The following is a 14,820-nucleotide window of genomic DNA, read 5'->3' as shown; positions in this document are numbered from 1 at the left end:
TCTCCACAAAAGTCACTGAATAAGGATTAAACCAGAGCTCGGTGCTCGTCACCCCCGTCACCGGCAGCCGCCCCATCCGCAGGGTTCTCCAGGGAGGGCACCGGCCACGCACGGGACCTGGCTTTGCTCATTGCCTTTTTCTGGGGGAAAACCACACTTGTCCCCTCTTTAGGGCCAGAAGTAGGCTTGCCGGAGTCCCTGTGCGTGAGGCTCCTACGCTCCCAGGAAACTGGGAACTCAGAGAGGTGGCTCCCGGCTGCTCGGGGGTCTAACTGGGTTGTACAACTGGCCAGAGGCTTCTTTAGCTGTCAAAGAGATGGACGCAAAAAGAGGTAGGGAAAGAACTTACATGTTTTCTAAAGAGAATGTGTTAAGAAAAGGGAGGAGAAAATCTGTTCCTTTTTTCTGCACCTGGGAGTATTAACGTTGTCTTATTTCTCATGTGCATTTGCCTGTGCAGGCATCCCTGCCCACCACTACTCAGAGCCCAGGTGAGGGGGCTCCGGGCCTTCCTGAACAAAAACGTTTGGGGAGCGGGGCGTCTCTCGAGAGCCTGCATTTCCAACCAGCCCCCCCCCGTGAGGTCTGAGCTGCTGCTGGGGACGTCAGCGTTTGCATCTAGGCCCTGCCGAGTGTTGGGGGAGATGGGACGGTGTTTCTGTTGCAGCCCCTCGAATGTGAGCCCCTGGCAAAGGAGGAGGAAGGGGCCAGAGCTGTCGGAAGTTCTCCCAGAGAGCCCTGGGAGATTCTGGACATGGTCCCAGTGAAGGCAAGAGGCTGGGAGACCTCCCCTGAGTGGGCTGTGGGTGAAGTGAGGCGAGGGCACCACAGGACCAGGAGCCCCACTGCCTTGCCTGGGTGGGGGGGTCCTCACAGCAGCGAGGCTTCCAGGGCTCCTAGGAAAACAGGAAGTCGGGGATTTGGATGCCCCTTGAGGAAGCACAGGTGGCTACAGACCCTGAGTCTCCCAGCTCAGGGGTGTGTCCAACACCTCGGGTGTCGTGTCCAATAAGGTAGCACTTTGAGGCCTGACCCTCTGTGAGCACCTTTGTATGGTCTCTGCTCTCTGGAAACAAAACCTTCCCTCGTTTCTGCAGAACATGCAGATGCAAGCCTGCACAAACAAAATGGGCTTCCCTCTGCTCTTGCTATCTCTTCCAAATAATAAAATCTTAAAAAAAAAAAACAAAAACAGATTTTATGTACTCATTAGTTCACGAGGGGACCAATAACATGTCACAGCTGGTTCCGAGGAGGATTCAAAGAGCAGATGCATAGACAGCTCACCCTTGAACAACGCAGGGGTGAGGGGCACCAACCCACCCCCCACAGTTGAAAATCCACTTACGACTTTTGACCCTCCCCCCCCAAAAGCTTAGTACTAACAGCCTGCTGGTGACTGGAAGCCTTGCCGATAACATGAATGATCAGGCAACACATATTCTGTGTGTCGTGTGCATTGTGTGCAGTGTTCTTGCAGTAAAGTAAGCCCGAGAAAATAAAATGTCAAGAACATCGTAAAGAGGAGGAAATGTCATGCTGTCTTATATTTATCGGGAAGAAATCCGCAGGTAAGTGGCCCTCTGTAGTTCAAACCCATGTGTTCATGGTCGAGGGAACAGTTGCAGAATGCTGGAAGGAACTTGCTCTCCTAACGGGTACAAAGCTGGCTTCCTCTGCAGAGGAGGGGGGACCACGTGTGGTCACATGTGTAGGGACAGGAGCCCGTGGCCTTGCTGTTGGTCACCTAGAGGCCCCGCAGAACCAGCCGGGGGCTCTGCTGTGCACCGTTTGGAAGACACCTGCGATCTTTGTGGTCCGCTGCATCTTTCACAACGCTTCTCTGCAGAGGCTTAAATTACGATATTACCCCTTACTTTTTTTGTTTAAGATTTTATTTATTTATTTGAGAGAGTGTGCATGCACGCGAGAGAGAGAAAGAGAGAGAGAGAGCATAGAGGCAGAGGGAGAGGGAGAAGCAGACTCCCTGCCGAGCAGAGAGCCCAACGCAGGGCTCGATCCCGGGACCCCGAGACCATGACCTGAGCCGAAGGCAGACGCCCAACCGACTGAGCCACCCAGGCGCCCCAGCCCTTACTTCTTGAAACCAGTTTGTTGAGCAAGCAGAACTGTGCGCAAATCAAGGACCGTAGGCCGGCCTGGTTGTGATCCCCGCCCCCCACCCCCATCCCTGCTCAGGCAGCTCCAGGACCGTCGTGATCACGAATAAGTACGAGAAAGTGCTAGAACTTTAAATCTCAAGTCTCAACGTGGTAATTAAAATTGCCAAGTCCCAGATAAAAACGAACACTGAACACCTCTCCAGGCGAAAATGCCTTTCGTTTTGCTTGCCTTCAAGGAAGGAATGTGCTCAGCTCATCTCTTCCAACCTCCCAGCTGGGGGGCTGCAGCCAGGCTTGCGGGAGGGGAGGTCCGACTTCGTGCAAGGGGCTGCCTCTCTCTCCCCCTCCTCCCCCTCCTCCTCCAGTTAGGACATCCCCCTACTACCCTCCAGTTCCCAAGATGAAGCCGTGTCCCCCCTCCAGCCACTGGTTTCTGCAGATGAGGTGGGGGATGGGACACCAACAGTCCTTTCCGGAGAAAGGCACCCCCTCTCTCCAGCCTTTTACTGCCCCCCCACCCACAGGAGGCCCCTTCCTATTTCCTTGGGAAGTCTGCATGCGCTCTGGTGTGGTGTGGTGGCACCTTGTTTGCATTTCCAAAGTGAAGTGTGTGTTTTCAGGTGGGTTCCACACACACGCACACGCACACACAGGTGCAGGGAGGCCCACCAGTGCAGAGCGGATGCAGAGCACAGGGCCCACGAGATCCTCTCCTAGAGATGTGTCCTCATCCGTAAACTGGGTACCCGCCGGCCCATCGTCGTGTGGCAATATGGGGTGGACTGAGCTGAGCCGGCGAGGGGCTGGGTCCCTCTGATCCCCCTGCTGGCCCCACCCCATCTGTCACAGACAGGCCACCACGCAGGTGTGATTGGGAAACATTTATTGCTGTGTCGGCACAGGCCGGCCCCGAGTCGCAGCCACGCCAAGCTCACTCCTCCTTCTCGTCCCCGTGGGTGATGATGTAGCACAGAGACTTGTAGTCGATGTCCCCTGCCAGGTCCATGGGCGTCAGGGCGAACATCTGCTCCACCTGGGCAGGGGGGGGGGCGTGGTAACAGGCAGCCCCGCAGGGAGGCCTGGGGTGGCCAGTGGCCGTGCCTGAGGGAGACCTGTGACCCCTCACCCTGTCACCTGACTCCCAGCGCCAAACCCCAAACTCCAAGTTACCTCTGGGCAGGTGAGGGAGACGGGGGTGGAGGGTGGGGGTCTGAAGGGGGCTGTGGGTCGGAGGGCCCACCTCCGCCATGGGGTACCTCCATCTCCTCTCTGCGCTGCCCTGACCCTGCACGTACAGAGCCTCTTCCAAACGCGGGAGGTGCACTCTCTCATCCCGGGCCTTTGCACACACAGCTCGCAGCCTGGCACACCCTCCTCCCTTCTGACTCCATGCCCTTCACCCTCTGGGGCTCGACGGAGGTGGTCCCACACAGCCGTGCTCCGAGCCCACGAGGGTGGTGGGTCACCAAGGCCTGCCCAGTGCCCTGCGGGGCAAGGGCCCTGTGAAGGGTGGGGAGGGTGTCGAAGGAGTCGGGAGTCCTCACCTCAGCCAGAGAGAACTTGTCTGCCTGGGTCAGGAGAAGCTGCTTGAACCTGGGGAGAGCCAAGGGGTGGCCCGATGCGGGGGGCGGTGAAGGCTCCCCTGGCCCAGGCGGCCGCCCTCCCCAAGGGCCTCCCCGCGGTTTCTGCATGGTGCCCCTTCCCGCTGCTCACACTTACTCATCCTTGTTCACCACCCCCTTGCCGCTGGGGTCGAACATGCGGAAGGCGCTCAGGATGGCTTCCTCCGGGTCTGTCCCTGGGAACCCGGGGGAGCCAGGTGAGCAGCCGTGCCCACCCAGGAGGACCCTAGGGTGCAGGGGGCCCGCCACGTCCCAGAAGAGGTGGGAGGGTGTTTCCTGATACAAAGTGTCCCTTGGGGCTCAGGGAGGCCAAGACCAGCTGTCCTTGTGGGCAGGCCTGGCCAGGAGACTGGGATTTGGGATTTGGGATTTGGGAGGGAGGCCGAGTCGGAAGTCGGGGTGACCGGTGCCCATGGGTCTGGGAGGGAGGGGAGAACCCCACAGGCTCTGGGTGGACTAGTGCCAGGGAGTGTCCAGTTGAGGTCTGGGTGGGGCTCCGTCAGATTCCAGGCTGGGGGGACCCAATCCAGCCCAGGCTGACCGTTCAGCTTCTCCCCAAAGAGCGTGAGGAAGACGGTGAAGTTGATGGGGCCCTTTCCCTCCTGCAGCATGGCATCCAGCTCCTCTTCTGGGACGCTCACCTTCCCTGGTTGGGGGTGGGGCATGCCATGGACATGGGGCCTGCGGGGCCCAGGCCGGCCTCCCCTCCTTCTGGGCCGTAGCGGGTGGAGAAGTGTGAAGTGATGGGGAGCTGTGACCAGTGGGGGAGGAGTGTGTGTGCACGGAGACCGATGGGGAGGGAGGTGTGAGTCGGGAAGGGGGAAGGCGGGCGCTGCCTGGTGGTGGGGGGGCTGTGCTTTCTCAGTGGGCCTCCCACCAGCTAGCTGAGCCAGAGCGGCTCCCCTGGTGTGAGCAGGCCCCATAAGCAGGGGGAAGGCAGAAGCACTCACCGAGCTGGGAGTAGGTCTCCCGAAGGTCTGACTTGCAGATAATGCCATCCCGGTTTTGGTCGATGCAGCTGAAGGCCTGCGAGGTGGGGAGCACAGCCTCCAAGTGGGAACAGCCCCCACCCCAGGGAAGGCCGGAGGTGGGGAGGGGTCCTGGAGGGCAGACGGTGGAGCAAGGACAGGGGCCAGGACCACTGACTACAGAGCAGAGGGGGTGTATGCAGGGTGGGATGCCAGCACCGGTCCCAGGCCATTGGGGGTGGGGCACTCACTTCCTTGAACTCCTGGATCTGGGCTTGCTCGAACATGGAGAACACATTGGAAGAGCCTCGCTGGGCCTGCTTGGTGGCCGCGGCCTTGCCCCGGGTCCCTGCCTTCCTGCTGGCCTGCAACATTGTCGGTGGGGAGAGGTCCTCTGCCCGGCTCCCCAAAGACTGCCCCCTTCCCATGCACACCCCCTGAACATTCCCAGGAGAGCCTAGGTCAGGGTCCTCTTCCTACCCCTGGAGACTAGCTCTCCAGGCCCAACGCAAGCACAGAAGTCCCTGGCTCTCTTCCCCCAGCCCACGGGACAGCACCTGGGAGCCTGCTGGCCTCTGGCTTCCCCACCGGGCACTCACCATCCTCTCTCTATGGCAGCCGGGTTGCTGCAAGGGGCCCCCAGCCCCTTTTATGTTTCAGCCTTATCACCTGCGTGCCAAATAAGGACAGGAAGAGAGGACAGGCCCAAACTTGGCAGCCCTGCCTGGGCTGGGGGAGGACAGGGCCCCAGGCAGATTCCAGCCACGTTCCTGGTGACCTTCAGGCCCCCTGATGTCTAACATCCAGGCATCCACCCATCCAGCAGCCACGGCTCCCAAGGGCAGAGCTCACAGCCTCACAGCTCTCGCCACTCTGGGTGCTGAATGAGGTAGCCCCCTGAATGAGAAGTCTCCCCTGTGACCCCCATCTGACTGTCCCTCCTGCAGGTCCAGCCCAGAACCCGCCCAGTCCAAGAGGACGGCGTTCGGAGGGCTGGCCTGGGGCCTCTGTTGGGCTTGGGAAGGGCAGTGGGTGGTTCTGAAGATGGTCTCTGGCCTGAGACCCCCAGGGATTCCCAGAGGTTTGGGTGGACGGTGGCCCTGGCCTCTGACAAGAGGGGCAGAAGGCAGCCGTGAGCTAGTCGTGGCCCCAAACAGAACCTGTGTGTGAGGCTTTTTGGAGTACAGTGCACAACCTGGACCCCAAGGAACCCCCTGGACCCCCATGAAAGTGGTCATGAGCCCTTCGTGTGAGGCTCTGCTGTGCAGCCAGGGGTCAGACACCCTCTGTTCTGCCCGGGCTGCAGGCTTGCCTGCTCCTTTAGGGCCCGGAGAAGGGCTGGGGGCCTTCTAGAACTAACGTTGTGGGCCCACTGGCTGCCCACCCTCCCTCCCCCAGAACCTGGCTCTGCACGGCTGCCCCCTGCCCCGGGGGGGGGGGGGGGGGCGGAACAAATGCAGAGACCAGCTGGTAGAGCCAGAGTTTGCGTGGTGCGTGAGACCCAACGTCCCTTGTGTAACAAAAACAATACCTCCTTTACTCTCCTGAAATGAAATTCATGCAATCTATAACCCACCCACAGAGAGAACTTAAAAAATCAATAGGATCCTCTGAACTGCAAGGAAAAAAAAGACTAGAATTAGTTTACGTCAAAACGGGATCCAACACGAGCGCCGAAACACGAGTACTGCGGATGAAGTAACCGGATGCTCGCACAACGTTCTCATGCATAATTTAGATTCAAGAGAACTAAAAAGATCTGACCCGATCCCACAGGAGACACCCGGAAAAACGAGGGAACATCTCAGACCCGTGGCTCTGGGTTAAGTTCTGAATGAAATAACAGTCGTTCCGGCTTTGTTGGGTAGTTCCTCTCACTGAAGAGCAAGCGTATGTTCTAACTCTACAGACGTGTGGACGTGTAACGGGGCGCGGCTGAGAGATGGCGCCAGGTCCTCGGCTTGGCTAACTCTGAGTAGGCTCGTCACCCAGAAGCATCTGGAAGGACCTCAGCAATCACATGACTTCGTGTATCCCTCTCCCCCGCCCATCACTGTCACAACCCAAGTGGCTCCAGGGGGCCTGTTGCACTTCCCAGAGCAGCACCCCGGCCCCCAACTCCTTCCCAGGCACTCCCGGGGGCAATCAGAGCCCACGGGTCCACACGCACATCCCACATTCGGCGAGCCGGCGCGTTCGACCACCCTCCCGCCGATGCCACCTCTATTCCTACAGCCCGAGTGTCCCTTCACACTCCCTGGCACAGGTGGCCGGAGGGGATGGAGAATTCCGAGACACCCAGGCTTGCAAAGCATCTGTGTGCCTGTGACCACGTCTCCATATTGTCCCACGGCCCTTATGCACAGAGATCAAAGAACACCCGTCAACGCCATGTTCTAAACTTTTAAAATGTTTACTTAAAAAACCACACAGTCCCAGGTTGGGCATGAGAGGTTGGTGTGGCACACAGAGATCTGGTGAGGAGAGAGAGGCCTGGGTGGCCCCTTGGGTGCTGAGTGCTGACGTCTCTTTCTAGGCCAGCCCTGTGGGAGCTGAGGCCTCCCCCACGGAGGTGCTCCCAGGCCTGCCTGGGGGTGGGAGGGGGAGGTCCTCCTCATCCTGGGTCCCTCTGGGCAGGCAGGGGCTCTGGGGGCTCTGTGTCTTGCACCACCTGGGAGGGTCCATCCCAGAACCACAAACCACTCATGGATGGTGGCAGGGGAGCAGAAAGGCTACCAACTCCATGCCTCAGGGTACAAGCACTCTCCGCTGTGGCATTTCCCAGTCCCCACCAGGCAAGAAAACAGCCAGGCCTGGGTGACTGGCAGCCTCTGGCCCCCTGTGGAACCCCGGTGTAGGTCTGGCCAGGTCAGCTGGGCTGCCTCCCCAGTGGGTTGAGTTCCCAGGCAGGAGCAGGTTCCAGAGCACAGCCCCCTCCCAGAGCAGGGCCCGGAGAGGCCGAGTCAAGCTGAAGGCTCCCAGAGGAGACAGTGCGGAAACGCAGCCAAGTCCTGAGTGAGCAACTCCCTTCTGGGTCCTTGATTGCAGTCAGACAGGTGAGGGGCTCTGGGGGTCTCCACGCCTGCTCACCTCAGCCCCCAACCCAGTCAGGGCCCTGGGCTGTCCCACCAACCTCTGAGAGGGGAGGTCTGCCGAGGGGGCCCCAAATCCCCCGCGGGCCTTTCCCCACCTTTCGGGGTGGCAGTGGGGATGGGAGACATCCAGGGTCCTTACAAAGAGACCTCTTTCCTGGGTGAGGCTGGGGCACCTGTGGGGAGCGAGTCCCCTGGGGCCCAGGTCCAGCGAGCCACTGCCGCCTCCTTGCCTGGTGTCCTCCGCTGTCACTGGCCCAGCATGCAGGCCTTCTTGCAGGCCACCGCCGAGATCAGGGCCGCGCCCCGGCCGCTGCCCTCCTCCGACTCGATGAAGGTGATCTCGCAGCTGGGCGTCAGCCTGCGCACGCTGGCGTGGAACCTCTCCTTGAAGCTGCGCAGGGGAAGCGGGGCTGCGTCCCTCGTCACTGCTCTCCCAGACCGCCTCCTCCCCGCGCCGCAGCGCGAGGAGGAAGCCCAGGGGGCCCGCCCTCCTCCTCCTCCTCGCTGGGGGCCCAGAGGGGACGAGGGGCTAGCCCCGGGACCTCGGAGAGCTTACTTCCGCTTGCCCTTCCGTCCTCGGACGCGCACCCACGACGGGCCCCTGGGCCCGATGGGGAGGGCGGACGACCCCGCGGGCTCACCTGGGGTGCAGCTTGTACACGGAGCCGTCCACGCCCACGGTGATGCGCATCACGTCCTCGCTGCGGCTCTCGCGCATGCGGTTAATGACGCCCGCCAGCCCCGCGGCGCACATATGCGCGGCGCGCGTGGACACGCTCTCGCAGGCGCGGCGCACGATGTCGCAGTCGGTGGCCGAGGGCCGCAGCCCCAGGGTGCTCAGGATGTTGTAGATCTGCTTGCGGTCGCCCGAGTCGCTGTGGGGCGGGGGCGGCCGGGGGAGGGAGGACGTCGTTGGAGGGTCGCTCGGCCCCCGGGCCAGCCCGACCCCGACGGCGGCGGCCTCTTCCCCTCCCCCTGCCCACCTCACCCAGACAGAGCGCTTGGGGCTCGGGCTCCGGAGGGGAGCGGGTCCGATTCCGCCAGGGACCAGCAGTTAGCTGGTCATCGCGCCTCTCTCTAAGCCCAGGGTCTCCGCTCTAATGTGGGCGACACCGGCGCGCCAAGGGGCTGTCGCGTGAAGTGAGGCGATGTCCACGGCGGCGGGGAGCCACGGAGGGGACGCGTGGGCTGCGGCAACCGCCAGGCTGCGGGCTCCCCTGCGGGCCACGCGCCGCCCCGACCCTCGCTCCGGCCCCCGCCCGGGGCCCCGCCCCCGCCCGCGCCCCGCCCCCGCCCACGCCCCCTGCGTCCGCGCCGCAGACCCCGCCCCGTGCACGCGGCTCCTCCCCGGAGCACGCCCCCCGCCCCCCGCGCACGGCCCCCTAGACACCGCCCCTCGCCCGGCGCGCCCAGCGCACCTCTCCACCTGCGACACGAAGCGCGTCTCGAAGGCGCCGCGCGTGCGCAGCTGTTCCGACGCCTCCCCGCGGAAAAGCAGGTTTTCGTCCACGAGTTTGAGCAGCACGAGCCGCACCAGCTCGCCCATGTACTTGCCGCCGATGAGCTTCTCGTACCTGCACACAGGGCGGCCGGGTCATCCCCGCCATGGAGGCCCCCACGCGCGGCCACGAGGAGGCCAGGTGGGGCACTGTGACACCCCGCTTGCAAACTTGGGTTCGTGCCGGTCCCCTCATTTATCGGCCAGGATTTTAGGATTAGGAAGCGCTCTGGGGCCTCAGGACCGCACCCTGCCCTACTGCGGGGCGTCGGTGCGGGCTGCGCGCCGTCCTCACGAGGGCCCTGCGCTGAGCCCACTGCGTCCTCCCACAGCCGCGTGATGGGAGCTGTTCTCGTTGCCCCGGATGGCTGGGAAACCAAGGCTCAGAGGGGCTGGGGCCCTGCCTGGGGCCCTGGGCGCCTGGGCTCCGCCATCTAGCGCTCGCGTGTGTCACATATGTGAGCCTCTGCGTTTTCATCTCGACGTGCACTGAATCCCACCGACCTAGCGGAGGTTTGGGAGCTGATGAAGGGATGACACGCGCCCGGCAGCTAGGCGGTTAATTAGGATAGCCACGACTCAGGACGAGCTCTGTGCGGGCTGGGTCTCAAGCTTTCAAGCCGTTCAAGCCAAACCGCAGCATTCCGCGAGAAACACTACTGTTCGTTCTGCGACCGTGGGCACATGTCTACTCCCGGGAACCCTGGGCTGAACCCGCTGAACGTTGCTCGGGGGTCTCAGAGCCTCCCTAGGCAGTGGTCACCTGCCGGAAGGGGGGGTGATCCCGGCCTATGTATCCACAGACCCTCTTTTTGGGGACTAAACCTTCATGTCTCTCGCGGTTCCTGGTTCACAGGGGGCGAGTGAGCGCAAGGAGGGAGGAGCTTGCAAAGGGATTGTCAGTTCGCTTTTCCCCAGAGTTGTTTAAAAACAAGCCCATTATCTGCCTGCCTGAGTAGGGTGGGGGTGGGGGGCGGCAGCGGGCAAGGTCCTTACAGCTGCTGGCCGGGGTTCAGGGAGTTCTCGTCCACCACGCGGTCGTACTCCAGCAGGAACTCGTCCAGCTCACCGGAGTCCCCGAAGGCGCCCCACTCAGTGTTGACGCACATGCGGCCCTCGTCCCCTTCCACGAGCTCCACGTTCTGCATCTCTTCCATGTAGCAAGCATTGCAGCCTGTGCCTGTGGGGACCATGGGTCAGGCCCCGCTGGGGCGGGGGTGGGGGGGAGCAGGGGCGGCAGTGCTGGGAACCCGCCTCTCCCTGCAGGAGGCCCCCCATGGCCCTAGCTTCCCAGCTTCCTGCTGCCACAGCCACCACTGCCTGGCCTGGCGACGTGGGCAAGGTGACTCTCCCAGGGGCTAAAAGACCTGGGTTTGCTGTGTGACCTTGCATCCATGAGCCCATCTCTCTGGGCTGTTTCTCGTCCCCAGTAGGGGCTGGTAACACCTTATTCCCTGGATACTTGGGAGGACGGAGTGAAACGTGTCAAAGTGCTTTGCCAATTAGAGATGTGTGTGGTTTTATCTTGGTTACCCACCATCCTTTTTTTTTAGCACTTTACGTACATGTGCTTGAGCGTCTCTGTCCTGGGCCCTGGTTTGGGGGCACCCAGAGGTGAGTAAGGCACAGCCTGGGTCCCTGGGACTGCTATGGAATTTGTAATTTACAGAGTCCCTTGCAAAGTGAAAACGTGGTGTCCTTTGCTGAGAAATGATGAAGTTTCCAAATGGTTTCTGAGCGTGACGGCATGGGTAGCATGCCCTCAACACCATTGGGGACGTCAACTCTAATGCTGGCCAGTGGACCTGCCCAGCAGGAATGGGGCCTTCCCATTTTTTTGGTGTGTGTGTGTGTGTGGAAAAAAAAACAAACCAGAAATCCAGACTTTGATGTGCATCCTCTCAATTTCTGGATCTTGGCCATTATCATAAAGATGTTTTTAAGCACTGAGCAGAGTGTTTGCAGGACAGGTGTGGGACCAGGCCACCCTCAGCCATCTCTGCTCCAGCAGGGGTGTGCCCGAGGCAGGGGCTGCAGAGCTTAGACACCAAGACAGGGCATCTTGGAGAGCCGTGCCCTGACTCAGCTGCCCTAGGCAGCTCTGAAGGGGACAGCCGGGAGAGCAGGGTCCTGCCCCTCCTGTTTAGGCGGGGGACTCAGGGCCGGCTTTCCATCTGAAAGTCAAACATGGAAGGAGGAGATGTGAGCGATGAGAGGAGGATGGAGCGAGGTAGGCGGCAGCTGAGGATGTGGACATGCTGTTGGAGACAGGTTTGTGAGCGCAGACCACCCCTCAGGGCTGGCTCTGAGGGGCCCCGCAAAGCCAACAACTGTGCCACTGACTTTCTGGGGAGCCAGAGCCCAGACACCATGCTTGCATGCCCAGGAGGTGACTGCCCAGACAGGAGCCATGCTCAGTACACACTCCTGACCCCCAGGAGCTTCTAGAGAGGCCCGAGGTCCGCTGGGGCCAATGTCGCTCCCTTCCTGGCCTTCGTGCAGGGACAGGAAGACTGTGCAGGAGAGGATGGTGCCACCTGTGCTTATCCTCTTCCATGGGGACAAGTCTGTCCAGTTTGGTCAATTTACCAGATAAGGGGATGTAATTACATCCCAGTGGGCCAGGCAGACCTGTAGCCCGTGCGCCGTCTGATGCAGGGACTTGTGAGCGTTGGGATACACTAGCTGCATTCAGGATGCCCCTGCATCTCCCCAAGACTGCCCCACACCCTGTCGCCTGGCACAGGGGCCCTGCTCTGGCCACCACCCGTGGCCCAGGACTTTTGGCCCTCACGCCTCAGGGCCAGAGACAAAGGCAGGCAGAGGCTCTGTGCTGCCGAGGCCCCCGGATAGAGCAGGGTGTGAATCCTTACCCACAATCATGCCAACCTCACACCGGCGGTCTTCATAGTAGCAGGAGATCATTGTGGCCACCGTGTCGTTCACCATCGCTACCACGTCCATTTCGAAGTCCTGCCAAGAGGCACAGAGGCAACAGGGATGGGGCTGGGGTCTCGGCTCGGGCCGCTCTGGGCTTCATGCCGCCCGGGGAGGGACGCCCAGGAGGCCGTCCCTGGCTTCGTGTCCAGAGAGGAGGAGGAGGGGGGCTCCCGGGGCGGTCAGGGGGTGCCTCACCCCTCTCCGTTTGATGGCGTCACGGAGGAGCCCCACGATGTTGTTCCCTTCTGCTCCGGAGGCCTTAAAGCCCTTGGTCCAGTTGAGGAGGATGCCCTGAGGGAAGAGGAGGGCGGGCCTGTGGCTGCTGACGAGTGCTGGGGCAGGGTGAAGGCATCCCACTCAGCAGACCATGGCTTGGAGACGACTCTCTATGACTACTTCCAGTTCTGCAGGGCCGGCCTCCAGCCCAAGTGAGAGTGTTTCTAATGGAAAGCCCAGCGGCACCACCCAGAGTAAGGATGAGGTCCGGCGGAAAGCAACCTGCATCATGTTGGGCCTCCTCCCCTGCAGTACACCCCACTGGAAGAGGGTAAGCAACAGTGGCCTCACCCCTTCCTGGACGGTCTCCCCGGGCCCCAGAGCGGCCGTCCCGTCCCTGCCCTGCGTGCACTGGGGGGCCCGGGCTTGGAGAACCAAGGAGCACTGCACTGGCTCTCTATCTGAGAGGTCGTAGGTGTTTTGTATGTATTTATAACTGATGTGTACAGACGTGTGTGTAATTTATACACTGTATATGCGTAGAAGCGATGTGTGTACATGTGTATAACGCACACACATATATGCACGTACCCTGTACAGATGTGTAGAATTGCCGTGTGCACACGCGTGTATAATGCACACACGTGCATGCGTGTATCCTCACATGCGTGTAGAATTGCCATGTGCACACGTGTATAATGAACACACGTGCATGCGTGTATCCCCTCACGCGTGTAGAATTACCGTGTGCACATGCATGTATAATGCACACGTGCATACATGTATCCTCACACACGTGTAGAATTGCCGTGTGCACATGCATGTATAATGCACACGTGCATGCATGTATCCTCACACATAGAATTGCCGTGTGCACATGCATGTATAATGCACACGTGCATGCATGTGTCCTCACACACGTGTAGAATTGCCGTGTGCACATGCATGTATAATGCACACGTGCATGCATGTATCCTCACACATAGAATTGCCATGTGCACACGCGTGTATAATGCACACACGTGCATGCGTGTATCCTCACATGCGTGTAGAATTGCCGTGTGCACACGTGTATAATGAACACACGTGCATGCGTGTATCCCCTCACGCGTGTAGAATTACCGTGTGCACATGCATGTATAATGCACACGTGCATACATGTATCCTCACACACGTGTAGAATTGCCGTGTGCACATGCATGTATAATGCACACGTGCATGCATGTATCCTCACACATAGAATTGCCGTGTGCACATGCATGTATAATGCACACGTGCATGCATGTGTCCTCACACACGTGTAGAATTGCCGTGTGCACATGCATGTATAATGCACACGTGCATGCATGTATCCTCACACATAGAATTGCCATGTGCACACGCGTGTATAATGCACACACGTGCATGCGTGTATCCTCACGTGTGTAGAATTGCTGTATGCACACACGTGTATAATGCACACACGTGCATGCGTGTATCCTCACACACGTGTAGAACGGACATGTGCAGAAGTGTATATGTGACTGACCCGTGTGTGCATACAGATGCGTGCGTGCTGACTTCTGTACGTCCGTATGCAGGGATGATGCGCGCGTGTGTGTGTCTAGGGTGTGCGTGTGTGACTGTGGCAGGTGCAGCCGCAGCCCCCGCACAGTCCGGCCTCCGCTAGTGGCCTGCGTCACATGTCTGTGCTGGCATCTGGCTGCCAGCCAGCAGTCTCCTCCTGGCCACTAGCCTGTCCCTGATCTGCGACGGGGCGATAATCCTGCCGGCCTCGCGGGGCTCTGAGGGCTTCGGGCAAACAGAATCAGCCGTATCTCCATTTCCCAGAGTCTCACAAAAGGCGAGTGACAGAGCCACGGGTCGAACCCAAGGCTCTTTCCCAACACAGGGCTGCGTTTGAAGGCACAGGGAGTTCCCAGAGCGTCTCGCTGGGGAACGCGTCTACCCCCCCGCCCCGACCCGGCCCCACCTTGTCGATGTCTTCATGCCTCACGGGGAAGGAGAAGGTGAAGCCCAAGGGCAGTTTCTTGTGCTTCATCTGATGCTTGTCCAGGAAGTCGGAGATGCACTCGGAGATGTAGTCGAAGAGCTGGAAGACACACGGCAAGCTGGCCGTCGGCCGCAGCGCCCCGCCACGGGCCGCAGGAGAGCACGGCCTCCAAACCTTCCCTTGGCTCCCCTGTGTCCCCTGTCCCAAATGCTGCTGCCGCGGGGACAGCGCACCACCAGGACGGGCCTGGTCCCCAGCCCAGCTGGGCGCTGTCAGCCCGTGCCTCCCACTGGACCCCATGGCGTCCAGCCGCACGCTTCGGACAGAGGCACAGCCGTGGCCAGCCCTCGGATTTCCGCCTCTGC

The 14,820-nt window shown here is 60.6% G+C and overlaps 2 protein-coding genes across 2 annotated transcripts in view; both read right to left on the bottom strand.

Moving 5' to 3' along the window:
• Positions 1–3,054: 3,054 nt before the first annotated feature.
• On the bottom strand, positions 3,055–5,137 carry MYL7 (myosin light chain 7). The gene is made up of 6 exons (XM_045865061.2): positions 4,965–5,137; positions 4,696–4,771; positions 4,287–4,391; positions 3,843–3,921; positions 3,668–3,716; positions 3,055–3,156 (listed from the first exon to the last, which is right to left on the bottom strand). The coding sequence occupies exons 1-6, from the start codon at positions 5,085–5,087 to the stop codon at positions 3,055–3,057; spliced, it is 534 nt and encodes a 177-aa protein (XP_045721017.1). The 5' UTR covers positions 5,088–5,137.
• A 1,607-nt stretch (positions 5,138–6,744) lies between these two features.
• GCK (glucokinase) overlaps positions 6,745–14,820 on the bottom strand; it is a 40,386-nt gene continuing 32,310 nt past the window's right edge. The window contains exons 4-10 of the mRNA XM_045865162.3: positions 14,435–14,554; positions 12,442–12,537; positions 12,180–12,279; positions 10,303–10,486; positions 9,227–9,382; positions 8,450–8,683; positions 6,745–8,199 (exon numbers count right to left, since the gene is read on the bottom strand). Of these exons, the coding sequence (XP_045721118.1) occupies positions 8,055–8,199; positions 8,450–8,683; positions 9,227–9,382; positions 10,303–10,486; positions 12,180–12,279; positions 12,442–12,537; positions 14,435–14,554 (1,035 nt within the window). The 3' untranslated portion in view covers positions 6,745–8,054. The remainder of the gene's footprint in view (positions 8,200–8,449; positions 8,684–9,226; positions 9,383–10,302; positions 10,487–12,179; positions 12,280–12,441; positions 12,538–14,434; positions 14,555–14,820) is intronic.

This window comes from Mirounga angustirostris, unplaced genomic scaffold (genome assembly GCF_029215605.1).
Source record: "Mirounga angustirostris isolate CCGP_5_RB_7025 unplaced genomic scaffold, mMirAng1.0.hap1 SCAF_12, whole genome shotgun sequence".
Lineage (NCBI taxonomy): Eukaryota > Metazoa > Chordata > Mammalia > Carnivora > Phocidae > Mirounga > Mirounga angustirostris.
This window is presented reverse-complemented; position numbering and strand designations above follow the sequence as displayed.